Source organism: Drosophila simulans, chromosome 2R, assembly GCF_016746395.2.
Source record: "Drosophila simulans strain w501 chromosome 2R, Prin_Dsim_3.1, whole genome shotgun sequence".
Lineage (NCBI taxonomy): Eukaryota > Metazoa > Arthropoda > Insecta > Diptera > Drosophilidae > Drosophila > Drosophila simulans.
Window position 1 is genome coordinate 7,600,290 of NC_052521.2, and position 15,588 is coordinate 7,615,877.

At 41.4% G+C, this 15,588-nt stretch overlaps 3 protein-coding genes and 1 long non-coding RNA gene across 11 annotated transcripts in view; 3 read left to right on the plus strand and 1 right to left on the minus strand.

The window, feature by feature from the left end:
- Nucleotides 1–652: 652 nt before the first annotated feature.
- Nucleotides 653–5,731, plus strand: LOC6733839 (mRNA cap guanine-N7 methyltransferase). Of its 6 annotated transcripts, none has more exons than XM_039292036.2 (5): nucleotides 653–1,295; nucleotides 3,383–3,863; nucleotides 3,928–3,997; nucleotides 4,421–4,834; nucleotides 5,289–5,458. In XM_039292036.2, the coding sequence occupies exons 1-5, from the start codon at nucleotides 1,278–1,280 to the stop codon at nucleotides 5,344–5,346; spliced, it is 1,041 nt and encodes a 346-aa protein (XP_039147970.1). In that variant the 5' UTR covers nucleotides 653–1,277; the 3' UTR covers nucleotides 5,347–5,458. The 6 variants fall into 6 exon arrangements, with proteins under 6 accessions (XP_039147970.1, XP_016026856.1, XP_016026857.1 ...); XM_016167791.3 differs by having other exon boundaries at nucleotides 654–1,295; nucleotides 3,928–4,039; XM_016167792.3 differs by having other exon boundaries at nucleotides 659–1,295; nucleotides 3,928–4,039; nucleotides 5,315–5,731.
- Nucleotides 5,732–7,802: 2,071 nt separating this feature from the next.
- Nucleotides 7,803–9,196, minus strand: LOC120284455. The gene is made up of 2 exons (XR_005543719.2): nucleotides 8,196–9,196; nucleotides 7,803–8,132 (listed from the first exon to the last, which is right to left on the minus strand). It is a non-coding gene; the product is annotated as an uncharacterized LOC120284455 (long non-coding RNA).
- Nucleotides 9,197–9,482: 286 nt separating this feature from the next.
- LOC6733840 lies at nucleotides 9,483–13,752 on the plus strand. Of its 2 annotated transcripts, none has more exons than XM_016167793.2 (4): nucleotides 9,483–9,732; nucleotides 11,638–11,800; nucleotides 12,294–12,600; nucleotides 12,697–13,752. In XM_016167793.2, exons 1-4 carry the CDS (start codon nucleotides 9,631–9,633, stop codon nucleotides 13,517–13,519), a joined length of 1,395 nt encoding a protein of 464 aa, XP_016026858.1. In that variant the 5' UTR covers nucleotides 9,483–9,630; the 3' UTR covers nucleotides 13,520–13,752. The 2 variants fall into 2 exon arrangements, with proteins under 2 accessions (XP_016026858.1, XP_002080884.1); XM_002080848.4 differs by lacking the exon at nucleotides 9,483–9,732 and adding an exon at nucleotides 9,864–11,565.
- LOC6733843 (sorbin and SH3 domain-containing protein 1) overlaps nucleotides 13,582–15,588 on the plus strand; it is a 38,389-nt gene continuing 36,382 nt past the window's right edge. For both annotated transcript variants that reach the window (XM_044922692.1, XM_039292560.2), the window contains exons 1-3: nucleotides 13,582–13,667; nucleotides 13,815–13,915; nucleotides 13,975–14,054. In XM_044922692.1, coding sequence (XP_044778627.1) covers nucleotides 13,599–13,667; nucleotides 13,815–13,915; nucleotides 13,975–14,054 — 250 coding nt within the window. In that variant the 5' untranslated portion in view covers nucleotides 13,582–13,598. The remainder of the gene's footprint in view (nucleotides 13,668–13,814; nucleotides 13,916–13,974; nucleotides 14,055–15,588) is intronic.

Sequence of the window (15,588 nt, forward strand, 5' to 3'; positions counted from 1 at the left end):
TTGCCTGGGGTTCACTGAGCATGCAGACGAAGAAGGTGATCCGTGGCGCCACCTGCTACACCTCGGATGTGCCCCTTCCACAAAAAGTTTTTGGTAAGGTAATTTGTTATGCTCGATAGCGGAGGTTCTTCTTCAGCAAATTGATTTGATATAACGGTCCCCCAATTGAAATCAAAGATTCTAGAAATTATAATTAAACACTTTTACAATTTATCTTTATTACTTGACGTGATTTAAATAGCTTAAGTACACGGAAAATAAATAAAGTTAAAGAAGCATATTTAAGGAAATTAAATAATAATTAAATGAATGATAAAGTTTTACAACTTAGTTTGCTTGTAGATGGATACATTTGAAAATTATTTAGGTTTTTAAAATGTTTAGTGAATAGATAGATTATTTTAGCTTTCTTTTTTAATAATGTATACGATAATATGATTTTTGTATATCCATATACATTTTCTTGGTATAACCTTTGCCGCTCATCTTAATTTTCTTCAAGGGTATTATAAGTATCTTGTAAGATTTCTTAATTTGGCACGTCTTCAGGTGGAAAGTCTTTTCATGGTCACGGTCGCGGATTATGTAAGCGCTGAAAAGTGTTTTGTTCCAGTTGCCGGTGGAAATGCTAATCTCGTGCTGACACCCAAAGTCAGATCTCAGCAGTGACTCAAACTCCGAGAAGCCGGATTAATCTGCGATAATTTCACAGGAGTGTTCTCGGGGTCATTACGCAACAGACGCATAATTAGCTTGCTTCTCGATGAGGCAATCGAGGCGTTTCTTGGGCACATCCTCCATGTCATTCTCCGAAAGCCAAACTGACCATGAAACGAGAGCACAGCACGCCCCAAGGTGTTGGAGCAGGCGAAGTGACAAATCGACGTCCCGTCCCAGGCCAAAAAAAAAAACCCAAAAAATGAATACACTGGCTGCCAACACCCTAGCCACGAATGCCAGCGAACCACAGCCGTCAGCAGCACAACCACCGAAAGCCAAGCCACCTCTAATAGCCACGATGATCCGGGGCTGGGATCGCGGTTCAGTGCTCTCGGCTTGGGCAGAACCACAGCTCGGGTTGGAGTTCAGATAAATACGGATCCATCGCTTCCGACCACATCATTCGCGGTCCGTCGCCAGTTCGAGAAGCTTTGGCTCGTTGTGATACAGTGTGAAAGGATACCTTCGGCTTCACCCCCCCAAATTGGAGAGGCACAACGTGTGTCAGGTGATAAAATTGTGATCGATTCGGTGGAGCCATCTGAAGAGGGAACACCATGCGTGCTATGATGTTGGTGAGTTCGAACTGAATGGAATTCTTCAGAGGATTGGCATAAAATACTAAAGACAATTATCAGACACTACCTAAAGTTGGGGATACCATTATTACACTTCTTGGGATATTTTTAGTTTAAGAAGCAATCTAGATACGTGAAAAATATCGTTACATCTACAGGATGTTTACCTAGCTTACCTAACATACTTCCGAAGTTTCCTTTATTAATAAATAGTAAATAGTTAGGAATCTCATCAGGATAACATTAGTTTTCACATTAGTATTTTTATCGCTACTTGGAATTTTTCATTTGAAATGGATTTTAAGATTATACGAACTACTTTAATTTTCTTCATCCTTCAAATTTTTAAAGTTAATATATTTGATCTAATTTCAAAAACATAAATTACCATAAAACAAAAAAAAAAAGTTTAAGAGAAGTTCTTTATTTCCTTGAAATACACAAAATGACTTTGTGTAATTAATTTGATAAAAATAATATTTAATTACGAATTATTGTAGATCTAACATAACGCACCCATATTTTGTATTACAAAATCTCATATACACTTATTCTTTTTATAATTTCTGGTAGCGAGCTACTTTAAATTTCAATATACCCTCATATCTCTTTTAAAGCCACTTACAAATGGAACATAAATCAGATTCTGACAATTATTGTTCTCCTCTCAAAGGAGATTTCTTATAACAAAAGTTATATAAAGGCAATATGTGTTCGAAGCATATTCATCCCCCTGCCAACTAAACACCGTTGAGTCGTGGGACTCAAAACATATTCTGACCCCGAAAAACTCTTATGCAAGTTTCGTAGAACCCATTATGCAACCCCCAAAATATTACGATTACGTTATGTTAATTTGGCTAGACCAAAAAAAAAACATCAAATCTAGTGGAGTCTCGAAAAGTCCATTCATAGGTTTTCGATGGCAACGACCGGCGGACGGCGAAACAATTTGCCACATTCATATACTCACCTTTCGGTACTCGCTCGAAATATAATTATTCTAATGAAGTTGGCCAGAGTCAGTGACAAGTCACGTCGATCCATTCCCCACATGCCAAAGCCAACACCATCCGCCTGGCCGGAAGTTGTTCCTGATGCTTGGCTAACAAAGCGTGGCGGCCAGCTAGCAAAATATTTTCCATGATTAACTCGGCCCGCGCTGGCCATTCTCGATTTTTTCGGCTTCAGCCACTGGAGTTATGATTCCGATTCCAATTCCAATTCAGAGCCCAAATCTGATTCATGCAGCCATGAGCCGGGCTCAGAAATGATGTCAATGCTATGTGGCCAACCCCATGTACTTGGTGCCGAGACGAGCCACATACTCGTACTTCTGGCCTGGCCCAAAATCCATTGCATAATCGGTGGGGGAGCTGATCATATTTCACGCCGACTGGTCACACGGTGTTGTCGTCCGTTTTAGCGGTGTTCATCTGTGGGCGGAGGGCGCCTGGCTCGGAGCCCTCCTCAATTACGCTCGGAGGCTGCCGTGGAGCACTCGGATTTGGCCCAGTTGGCAGCTGAACCGTGAGATATGCATTGGCTGGCTGATTCCCCGGCTTAGCCGATTGCGATAGGCCGGGCACTCAGCGGCAATTAAAGCCAATCAGCTAATGGCGATCGCGCTCTCTTTTGGTTTTCCATACGGCAAATTAACTACTAGCCACAGAACATATCTGCTTAATTGAGTGCTTTGAAAGGATCTTATCTGTGGCTTTAGAACCACATCAGTAAAATCATTCGAATTGGGACTGTACAAATCAACTGATTTTATTTCGCTGAGAGCATTTTCACTTTGATTATTATTGATTCATTGGATTATGCTGTTGATTTCTAAAGTGGTTAACAAACCAACAAGAACATTAAGTCCTTAAGATTTATTTATTATTTTAATTGATACGAATCATTTTTATAAAAACGTATATATTTATTTATCCTTTGAGTACAGAACAAGACACCCAACCCATTAGTTACCACGACTTATATTATAACTTTCAAAAAGATTAACAATAAAACAATATATGTTTTTTATAAAATTTTTAAACCTAATGTAAATTTTGTTACAATTTTGTCCGTCTTAGATATCCTGCCTGACGCTGCTCGTCTGTGTCCAGGCAGCGGTGACAGGACCGGAAGCTCGATCCAGTGTGGACTCCAAGGATCAGCAGCTGGCTACAGCGAGCGTTGGAATCCTCGACTCCGTGCTCCGTGGGAAGAGCCGCCAGTCGCGATGTGTGAGGTGCTACGAGGATCGGGATCGTGATCGGTACTACAGCGGATACTCCAGTCGAACGGGAGACGATATGCGAGGTAGTTCCTGGTACTACTCCGGCTACGATGATCGCAGCAGGGATCGGGACTACGATCGCTACTACGATCGCTCCCGTTATTACGAAGATCGCTATACTCCGAGAACATACGATCGCTATGAGGGTCGTGGCTACGATGATTATAGAAGGGGATCCGCTTATGGGGGATCCTACGATCGGGAACGCGGATATGGATACGACAACCGGGATCGCTACTACAGTGGTGATCGCTACAGCGAAGGGTCATCCAGAGGTATGCCCAAGTTTTCTTTTCTAAAAGTGACCAATTGTAAGATATCCCAAACTATCCTTTTTAGATCGCTACTACGATCGCTCAAGGACAAGCGGTTATGATCGTTACGATCCGTACGATCGCTACTACTCCAGGTATGATTTTCGCAACTATCGCCCTTGGGATGAGACCTACAGGTATCGTCGCACTCTTTTGTGTTTATACATCCATGTTGTCAGCTATCTGTGTACCTATACGCTTTCTATCTCTGAGCTCTTTTTGTTTTTACTCTCTACTTTCATACAACAACTCAACAACACGCAAACAACAATAACTACACCAACATCATGTACAACTACAACATGAACAATACACCACACAACTACAACAACAACACTGTGGACACTGCGGATATTCCACGGCTGGCAATTCCAATCGTAAAAAACTATCCCAAATGCACTACAACAACTGCAAATGCACTCACTAACTCGCGCCCGAAAATCCCGTATCCGCCCCGTTGACTCCCAACCGACTACCGCTTCCGTTTCCACTTGCCCAAAAACCTCGAACGGATCCAGGGGTCAGTCCGGTTTCGATAACTCCGGACGTGGCTATTACTTTGCCACAGACGAGGATGAAAGCGACAGGAATCGCGGATATGGCTACTCCTACTCTCGACCCTCCTCCTCAATGAGTTCGCCCTGCGGACGCATCTCTGGAAATTGTCCCTATGCCGGTGGCTCCAAGGTCACCTCACCCGCCATTGGAAGCGACAGTTCGCGAGTGGGAGGCCATACCAATGTAATGGGATCGGAGGGAGGTCCCGGCAGTTGGACTTATCTGGGTGATCAGGAGAAGGTCGGCGGAAGCAGCAGTGGCAGCGGCGGTGGGAGCAGCAGCAGCAGCGGCAGTAGCAGCAGCAGCGGCTCAAGCGGCAGCGGCGGCAGTCGGGAGAGGGAGCGGGAACGGGACAGGGAGCGGGATGCACAGAGGTAAGTTGCAGTGGGTGCTGCCCCTGCAACAGCATCATCAATGCACTCAGACAAATAAATTGGCCTTACGGATAGGAAATTCAATTGAACTGAACAATCAATTATCCTGAGAAACAGTATGGTTTTATCTAAATATTTATCGTTGCTATGAATTCAGCTTTTCTTTTGAATAGCTTTCATTTCATTTAAGCCCTTTCATTAAGTTGATGAATTAATAATTTTTAACTTCACTACTCGTACAAATCAATCAAACCGCAGACTGAACATTTTGTAAGCACTTAAAAAGCTACGAAAGCATAAATTCTTAAATATTTAAACAACTTCTTTTCTCGGAATAATTGCTTATAAGTAGAAGAATTTTTGTACCCATGAGGTTTATTATTTGTTACTGAGTGCACCCACAGTTGTTTCCCGCACGGAATCGGATTCGGAATCGGTCACGGCATTAAGATAGGCTTGCCCTCTTGTCGCCCCTTGTAGCTCTTCCTATGGTGGCCGACCGCGTCCTCTAGGCGTTAGCTATCTGCTCGAACGGGACGCGGATACTCCGTCGGATGGCCCAGGAAACACGGCGAGTGCCGCCGGAAATGGTGGAAGTAATGGTGGTGGTGCTGCGGGTCAGAGCATGCCCATCCCAGCTGCCCAGACAGCCGCCGAGGGAACTTCCGGCGCAGCTGAGCAGTAACTGGACAAGGACGCAGAACCATATCCAGGTCCAAATCCAGGGACAGACGCAGTGCAGCGGCTGGGAGAGACGCCCGCCCGCCCGGTGGGCGTGGCTGGGCTTTGTGTAACCTACCGTCCGTATTTATGTTTAATCGTAAGTTAAGTCTCCAAAGAAACTATTTATGTGTGGCACAGCTTTGCTCAAATAAACAATTTTCAAAGATCCTCAAACATATATTTTTTTTACAAAGAAATTGAAATAAAGCGACTCTTTAAATTGGAAACAGATTATTTTATTGTTCTTTTAATTGGAAACAGTTTATTTTATTGTTAAAGTTTTAAGAACTACATTTAAAGGTAATACATTCGGTTGTCTCTTTTTTAGAGTAACTTTTATTGAGAGACCCAGAGCTCGATTAAAAAAAAAAATATTGAAACAAATAAAATGAACAAAAGATTAACAACAAAAATAAAAAGATGACCTTGATAAATTTAAAAATCTGAATTAATACTTTAATAAATAAGGATACCAAAGAAAAAAAATTATCTTGATAGATATAAAAAAAAAAAACAGAAATCAATAAATTGATGTCTCAAAATAAATAAAAATAAAATCAAGTGAAATATAAAACCAAACCAATAGTAAATAATCAACTGAAAATTCATTTAAACAACAAAAATTAAACCAAAAGAAAAAAATAAAGCTTAAGAAAATAAGAATATTAATTTAAAATAAAAAATATAAAAATTTTAATAATAATAATTTACAAGAATAAAATACAAAAAGTATTAAAAAATCAATATACTATTTTAATTATTTAACAAAATCAGAACAAAAAATTTGTATTACCAAATAAATACTACCTAAAATAAAGTTAAGTAATAAAAAATAATGAAAAAACAAATAATGACACTGCAAATATTAAAACTAAAAATATATATAAAAGTTAAAGACAAAAATACTTAATTATCACAACAAATAAACATTTCAGAAGAAATAAATAAACAAAAAAAAACTTACAGGAACCTATTGATAAATACCGAAAGTACTTGTATATATGTATGTATAAAATATAGAAAAAAACAAAAATTTAAAATAGAAAGAATTGAAAAAAAAAACTCAAAATAAGAATTAACCATTTAAAGTATATCCACAAAAGAATTTAAAAACATAAATACAAAAATATAATACAAAAAGTCAAATCACAAATTGAGCCAACAAAACAAAATAATAAACAGTAATGAAACAATAAACCAAGAAAAATATGAAACATATAAAAAACAAGAGAACAAATAAAATTTGAATGATTAAAATTTAAGGAATTTAAAATAGAATAAACAAATTTAATTGGAAAAACATATTAACAAACAAAATATAACCATAATAAACGAATGGATATTGACAAAATAAACAAATACATATATTAAAATTAAAAATAATTTATAAAAATGTGATTACTTGATAAAAAATAACTTAAAAGAATGAATAAAACAAATTATAAGAGATAGAACAAAAATATTAAAAAAGTACACAAAACAAATAATAATTAAATCATTTTAAAAACATGAACATAAAATATAATAACAATTTATATAAATAATAAAAGAAAACACTTACCAAATCCGAAATCATGAATCCAAAAAAATTAAACGGTATGTTTTAATACCAACTGAACAGAAATCAAATACAACCGAAATAAAAAGTTTTAAATCAAATAAAAAGTTAAAACTCAAGGGTCCTCGCGTATAAATAATCATTTAGCAACAAAAACACGCCTTGCTATTGGCAATATACATTGAGTAAGCTTTCCTAAATATCCTTCTCTTGATTAATTAAATGAAATGGAAACCTTATTCAAGGATATTGTTAGACCAACAAATTTTTAGCTTTTAAATTTGTTTAACAAAAAACATGAACACAACAGAAAAGAAAAAAAATAGGGAACTAAAAAGGCACAAATAAATTTACAACTAAGCTTCGTTCTTAAGACTGGAAAACTAATTGGTATTCAATGTTGGAAGATGTTTTTTTTTGTTGATAGTTGCGTTGATCATCGTGAAAATGTTCAACCCTGGCAACTCTACCATCGTAAAAGTTTAGATGCATTTGGATTTCTTATTGCGGCCAAGAAAATTTCCAGATTTTATGAGGCAATAAATGTAGTAACTTAACGAAAATTGCAGTAGTCGACTGTGTATCATTCAAATGACCATTGGTTTTTTTTTTTTTTTAATTTTTGTTGTTTGATTGAATGTATTAATTCTTTTATAGATCCATGAGCGCGTAACTTTTTCTTGTTGGTATTATGTCATTTAAGTCATCTTGTTATGTTTATTTATTTATTCGTCAATTATATAGTATTTTTGAACTGCGTTTCTTGATTAACTTGAACACCAGTTGCATTTTAGTTCCTGTTATACTTTTGTCCATATCATCCATATATGAAGCATGTATATTTTGGAATTGAGTTTCTTGATTATTGATATAAATCGAATACCAGTTGCATTTTAGTTTCTGGTTTCTTTTAATTTTCAGATGAAGAATATTTAAGTCTTTAAATATTTCTGACTGTTTGTTTGTATTGTACTATTGCTCAGTGCATTAAAAGTTGTACTTAGTATAGTTGTATTTCTGCGAAAGGGAAACAAGCTGTTGAATTTCCTCAATCGATTGTTGCAATAGTTGAGTACTTACAGATCTCCATGGGCGTGACTTAAACTTGTAGAAGATTTAATTACTTTTAATTGAACTTTAAGCAACGGCCAAGGCCGCCACAGCAACGGTGGCGGCTCAGCGATCTTGGGACCGAGGTCGTAACTCAATGGCACTTTTCACTGGACTGTGCCGCAATGTCGATCGGATCGGTCTTTTATACTGTGCCAAGTGGAAAACCCACCACCGTAACACCACCATGGAATACTTTCGCATGACGCAGGCGTGCCGGCAGAGGGGGAATTTAACACATTGGGTGGGGGTTCGATTCTGGATACTGGGAAGCAAGAACCGGGTGCGTGCCGCTGGGCCATAACAATAATAAAACGAGGGTTAGGCCCAAGGAACTGAATGAATCGAATTGAAAATGCTTATTTCATTTTTATGCTGGTATGTCCCCGCGATCGCATTGCTTCTTGGCTCCGGGATTCCGATTCTCGGTGGAGGGTTACCGGGTTAAGTCACCCCCGGCTTGTGGGAACCGAGCTGATCTAGAGCTACCAGTTGAGTGCATAGTAATTAGTCAAGATTTCGCTGGTTCGCTTTCTCACGCTCCTGGGGGTTTCTTTTGGTCTATTGCTACTTTGGCGAAAATCTCCCCGAGAAAGGTGTTCGTTCACCCAATTGTTTTCTCAAGGAACAGATAACAAAGCACTTGGTTTGGGATTTGGACGGGGGTATACGCATTGGGGTAGTTTTTGGGCTGCTCCTGTGCCAGTTTGGCGGCTACTGGTAGCTTAGTTATGCTGGTTGCGTTTAATTTCATTTAGGACTCTTGTGGGATCATCAATTGGTGGCATGACATGATTCGACTACTGACAGCATGCGGGCTGGGAATGAGCCAAAGGTGCAGCTGCGCGGAACGAGGATCCTTTCAAAATACAAAAAGCGATTTTTTAGTACTTAATTGTATTCAATAATTTATTATGAACTACTCTAAAAACTCAACAACGGATTAAAAATACTACTAAAATGCAAGAACAGTCCTTTATCAGTATATTTCTATATAAGTAATTATAATTCCAATAAATTGTCCATTGGTAAAAACCGAAAAGAAAGAATCAACCATCGTAGCTTCTGTTTTATTTGCCACCTTAACCAACTAAAAGTTCTTTAGTCCCATCTCTTTTATCCAGAAATATGCTCGGTAAAAGAGAAGCCACCGGTGGTTTCTCTGTAAAACTCTCCAAAAATTATAGGAGAGTGTAGGGGCTCTCTAACTGTAAAACACACACTGTATGCACATACATAGGTGCGTATCAATTCCGATGATAGCACATCTTATCAATGGAACCGAGCTGATAAAAGCGGGAACCCATCGGGCAGGCAAACACGCACTCATCCTCAGTTCAGTTCCACAACGTTTGTATTATAGTTCGGTGCTTTTAGTTGACCGATTTTCCGGCAATTCGGGAAAATGCGCATACCTGGCTTCTGGCATCGTCCCAGGGTGACGCATTTCGCCTTTCTGATCTTCCTCGTATATGTTTTCCTTCTCTTCAGCTACAAATTCCTTCAAGTGAGTGTGACAAATTAGCTGCATTCTATTAGCTACAAATTGGCTATGTCAAATACACATCCGGACCCCCTTAGAGTACTTAACGATTTGAATAATTAATATTTCTCCTGTAGTAGAACGACTTTGAAGAATACCTAAAAAAAATTCGTTGTTTTCATTCGAATATGTGGTGAAAATAAGTGAACAGTGCGGCAAGTGTTCTATGGCTTAAGATAACCATGCAACGTCTACAAACCTTTTGTGTTCACAAATAACAAAAAGTCGAACACAACCACCTAAATATTCGCGTTAAGAGGTACTTTAAATTCCATTACACTCCAGAATTTAAAGAATGTTTGGTTATAAAATTGTTTTTGAATCATGAGATTTTACTAGTTGGACCCACTGTGCCGGATTTATTTTTAAAGAAGCATCAAGTGGTCAACGCCTCCGTTCACTTTCGATTCCCCATGCCCAAGACGAATGTATGAAAAGCGGCAATTATACATAAACATGTGTCCGAATAAAAGGAAGGCGCTTTGTGTGTGCTGGCATGCTGCTATGTATAATTGATATATTTTCATTCTCAATAATAAAAGTGGAGGATGTTGTTGGCCGTATTAACTTAAAAATAGCACGGAATAGCGACGCTGACTCACTCGGAGCGGCAGACATGGACATGGACACTCCAATCGTGAGACAAGCGTACAATTTATTAAGTCCCCCACCAACCACCACCCACCAGCACCACCCACCAACCAGCACCACCCACTTTTGGGGGTCTGGAGTACTTTTACAAGGCCCTCGAAGCTCTGCCGCCGCGCTGCTGCTGCTCAGCTGCTGCGCTGCCGGCGGGTGCCGCCATTTGATGACAGCGTTTGTGGACTGAGGCGCCAGTTTGATGCGAGGCGTGCGTTGATTAACTTGTTGCATTCGCGTCCTGGAGAAAAGCGGAAAAGTGGAAAGCGCTATCCCCACCCACATCGTTAGTGCACGGCAAAAAAAAAGCCATAGGAACTAGCTTACTAGGCAGAAAAAGGTTTAAATCTGTGATAAGAACATTAGTTTATGTCACCATTGGAAATCTATAATATTGATAACTAAAATCAGCTCTTTATAACTTCCTATAACTTGCCAAAGATAGCATGTAAAATGAAGACAGTAAATATTTCACGTCTCAAGGCCTTTGACCATTTGGCACATCATTTGTGATAAACACTAAGAGATCTGTTTTATATGAAAACTATTTCAAAGTGGACTTGTGGGATTAAGATATAAAATTTATCGCTGAGTGCTCTTCTTTCTGCCAGTGTGTGTGAGCCATAATTATCTGCGTATTGCGGGGCGCCAAGTGAACTTGTGGCTGGGTCGGTCAGTGGTGGGTGCCAAGGTGGTGTGTGGCTGTGGTGGTGGCCAAAGAACGCCGAGGACGGGCGGCAGTCGATGGTGATGACACTGGAGGGACGGCCGCACAGTGTGGCAGCAACAACCACACACTGGCTATCGCTAATCGATGGCCGGCCATCAAGAGCGCTAAGCAAATAAGCAACAGGAGCCGCTTGGGGTTGACTGCAGACGGAAAGCCGGGGCCCCAAGTCCGAGAATCAGAAGACCCGAGACCCAAGACGTCGGCTGCTCAGTCGACGGTAGCGCCACGCCACGCGCAAATAAATAAACAGTTTTAGTTGCCGTCGGCGATTCCTGAGGAGCGGAGTCCCTGCCGCACAGTTTGTTCCCGCTCGAGACATGCTGGCCGCCCCGGAGAACCGCTTCCAGCATGTGTACTTCGCGCTATCCGCCCTGGTGGCCAGCGCCATGCTCGTCCTGGTCTACATCTCCATGCGCTCGAGCCTTGTGAGTGCAGCGGAATGCCTTTTGTCCTTGCTGCGATCCTGTGACTCATGTCCTGAACTCTTTTTTTTGCAGAACGAGCGGCTGCGCGAAGATCTGGCCAAGGCGCAGCGACAGCTGATCTTCGAGAGACCCAATCCGCACTGGGACTATAGCAACAGCTGGCGCCGGATAGGGAACAGCACGCTCAGGCATGAGATTTACTCGGCGTACTTCGATGCCCGGACGGATATCGTAGGTGAGATTGTCCGAAGGATAGTACATTGTAATTCACATACAGAAAAGCACCTAGGATTATTATACCTCTTCAATATATTTGCATTTCCAATTCATAAATCCTTAAATATCTGTGGATTTTTATTCTTTAAAGAACTATTCAAATTTATATATGCTCATGACCCTCTGCCCATCCGTCCGTTTCTATACAAAGTAGTAATACATAATAAACACCAAAGAAATGTTGGCCTTTTATATTTGAATATATATTTTTGTACTCATTACTTTTATACTGCCATAGAAACAATCTGCCAATTTAAATAAAATGAATATGAAAATCTTTAAATATAGATTCGCTGTTGTATCAACAACATTTCCCAAAAGCTAGAAGTAAACATTTTATTGTCTTCATAAGAATAAAAATGTTTTAAACGGTTTCATTAGGTCTAAAGAACAATTATCATATGAATCAATTTTAAATAAGTTTCAATTATTATTCTTTTCTATTCCAACAGGTAATGTCCGAATGGACGACGAGCAGATGACCATTGGTTCGCTGCGCATCTTCGCCATTCTGCCGGAGCGTCTGCGCGACTCCTCGATAAACTGCATCGTGCGCTTCTCGGACTTCTCCAGCCAGGAGATCAAGGCCGAGGAGGCGGGCGCCATGCACGATGTGCACAACAACACCTTTGCGGCGTGGAGCATCATGTGTCCGTTGCACGCCTCCCGCCGCTCCCCTTTGCGCCTTCCCCAGGCGGTGGCCTTGGCCTACGCGTCCAATCGACTCAGTCATCTTAGTCCTACCTTTATTCAAATCAGGTGAGTCAACTATCCATTTTGCATTTTGTACAAATATATTATATAATATTAGGCTGCAAGTCGCTCTCTAACCTCGTTTTTGATGTATTCCCACAGCTATCCCCGCAACATGACCAACATGTTTGGACGATCTCGTCCCACGATCTCCGTGTGCGTGGGTCCCCTGCACGAGAACTACTCTAATGTGCTGCGACTGGTGGAGTTCGTGGAGATGTACCGCCTGCAGGGTGCCACCCACTTCTACTTCTACTACGTGGAGGCCAGCGAGGAGGTGCGTCGCGTGCTGGAGCACTACCAACGGATTGGCCTGGCCGATGCCTTCGAGTGGAATGTGCAGGCGCATATGCAGGATGTCCACTACGCCGGAATCGTGGCGCAGTTCAACGACTGTGTGTACCGTGCCAATGTGGTGGACAACTTTCGGTACGCGGCAGTGGTGGACCTTGACGAGGTGGTGATGCCGCTGAAGCACAACACCTTGGCGGACTACCTGCGCCAATGCGACGAGGGCCGCACCGCGGGCTTCGTCTTCCGCAACGTATTCTTCCACCGGCGAGACAGTAACGACACCTTCAACGCACCCAGCCACGTCCTCAACAGGCTGCTCTACACCCAGTCGAAGGTGCGGCGAACGCTGGAGGTGCTGCCCGCCTACATACGGAGCAAGGTGGTGGTGAATGCCAGGGCCATTGTGGAGATGGGCAACCACCAGGTGTACCGCGCCGCACCCGGATACGCCGATCATGTGGTGCATCCCACGGTGGGACTACTGTTCCACTACCGCGACAAGTGCATCAACTGCAAGATGGTGCTGATCGTCGACTATACGGCCCGGAGATTTGGCTCACTGCTCTTCGATCGAGTGGACAACACGTGCCTGGAGGTTTTTCTAAATCGCGGCGTCTGCGATCTGGTGTAGCTCGATCTTCGAGAGACGCCCCCTAAAAAATACCACAGATCTCTCGGGCCAGTTGTGTTCGTGGCCTCAGACCGTCGACATGCTGAAGTTCTGCTCGCTGCGGAGGAGCAAGGAGCCAGCGGTTGTGGCTCCCAAAGTGGCCAAGAGTGTACGACAAATTAGAATAAGTCCTAGCCGTTCCCATATAAGTGTTATACCGTAATAAAATGTGCTTTAAGTGATTTGTGATGTAATCCGAAGTGTTTGGTTTCCATTTCTCCCCATCCACGACCCACCCACCTACCCTACCTATTAGTCATCGCTGCGCCTGAAGGATGGCCCGCTGAACGACGCCCAACTGCTCCAAGTGCTCCACGCCCAGCGGGAGCGAGGACCTCTGATTTTGGCCCTGAGCAGGTGAGCAGCTCGAAAGGTCTTCTTCGTGTCGGTGGGAACTCCCCCTTTTTCATTTTTAGTGTGGAAAATGCAGCGCAAACTTGCCGGAAGTGCGGAACCCCCTACGAAAACCGTCAGGTGGTCGAAAACGGAACAACAGGTGAGCTACAGGTGGTGGTGGGTGCTTGCTACTACAACGAGTCCAGTAGTTAACCGCATCCTGCTTGCCCTTACTAAAACCGTGTAATATACTTTAGGGGAATTAAGTAAATATTATGGGCTTGAGCCATAAGCGACTTAATTGGTTTCGAAAAAGCATAGCTCGTACTCTTCCATGCCACAAAACTTCCTCCCCTAATTGCTGATACCATACAAATCGGGCCAAACATTCAAATTCCATTTCATGACAAGTATTCTCTGGGGGATTTTTATCGCAGCCTAAAAATCTCTGACCAAAATAGAGGCTCTACACTTTTTTGGGGCGCCCCAGGGAGTGACGAATTACCCTTTTTGGGACTGAATCACAATGGAGGTCATTTGAGATAATCTTAATCGGTAGGATTTGATCAGAAACAAGCGTTCTCATGCATTTTGTTTCGAGACATAAATTGTAAGAAATGCACAATGTAAAAGTAATTAAATTAATCACATTTTCTGATTTGCATATGAAAATTGTGCACAAATCATATTTACCGCTTCTACTAGTTAATAATCGAAACATTTTGTACATTCTGTAAGTTGCAAATGGCTAAACGGCTACATTAGTTGCTAATTACTTTGCCTTAAAGAAAAGTCAATTGCTGCTATTCATAAAACATGCCACTGCATAAACGAAAACAAGACCATAAACTGTTTAGTGGGAAAACAACAGAATAGAATAGCTCAGTCCCTCGCAAATGGTATTGGAAATATAATAACTAACAGTCCACGGGCCGGTCCATTTCAGAGCGAACCCCTTTCAAGGAAATCCCCCTACAACTCTCTCACTCCACGCCCCTCGCCAACACAATTTACCCCTCGTGACTCCGCCTCTGGCCATCTGGAGCTCGACGACGCGAGCGACGCGTCGATGACAATGACGCTGGCATTATGTGTTTACGCCGGAGTATGACAGGCGGGGGAAGGGGGCTAAAACGGGGGGATAGTTCCCGGGAATATGGGAATATTGGGGATGGGACCCTCGGCATTACAGGAGGGTGCGCAACGAGTGGTCACTGCCTAAGCCGGCAAAAACTTTTAAACCGAATATAAAAGTTCACACATTACGAGGGGCGAAGCAGTAGTTAAGTAAAGTAGAAAATTTAAAAAAAAAATGATCCGTTCTGTAATACATAAGATGGTTCTAATTTTTAAGCGTATATTGTAGGATCAAACTAACGTTCTCTTTCTTAACCATTTGAGTTTTAAAATAATGTTAATAGAGGATTATAGAAACCTATTTGTAGTCTCTGACATCTCTTTTTTTTTAATTATTATTTATTAAGTGAAGAATCCGTACATCATAATATTGTATCTTAACATCACAGGGTGGAGAAATTTAAATTGCATATCATATTTTGCCAAAATAAAAGTAGTAGGATTCCATACATTTATTATTTTTCATTAAGTCTAATAATCTTTGTTTCCGCCTCTAAGAACTTCCTTGGGCCCCCATGACCATTTGCACTGCCACCCGCTATGTCGTCATCGTCATT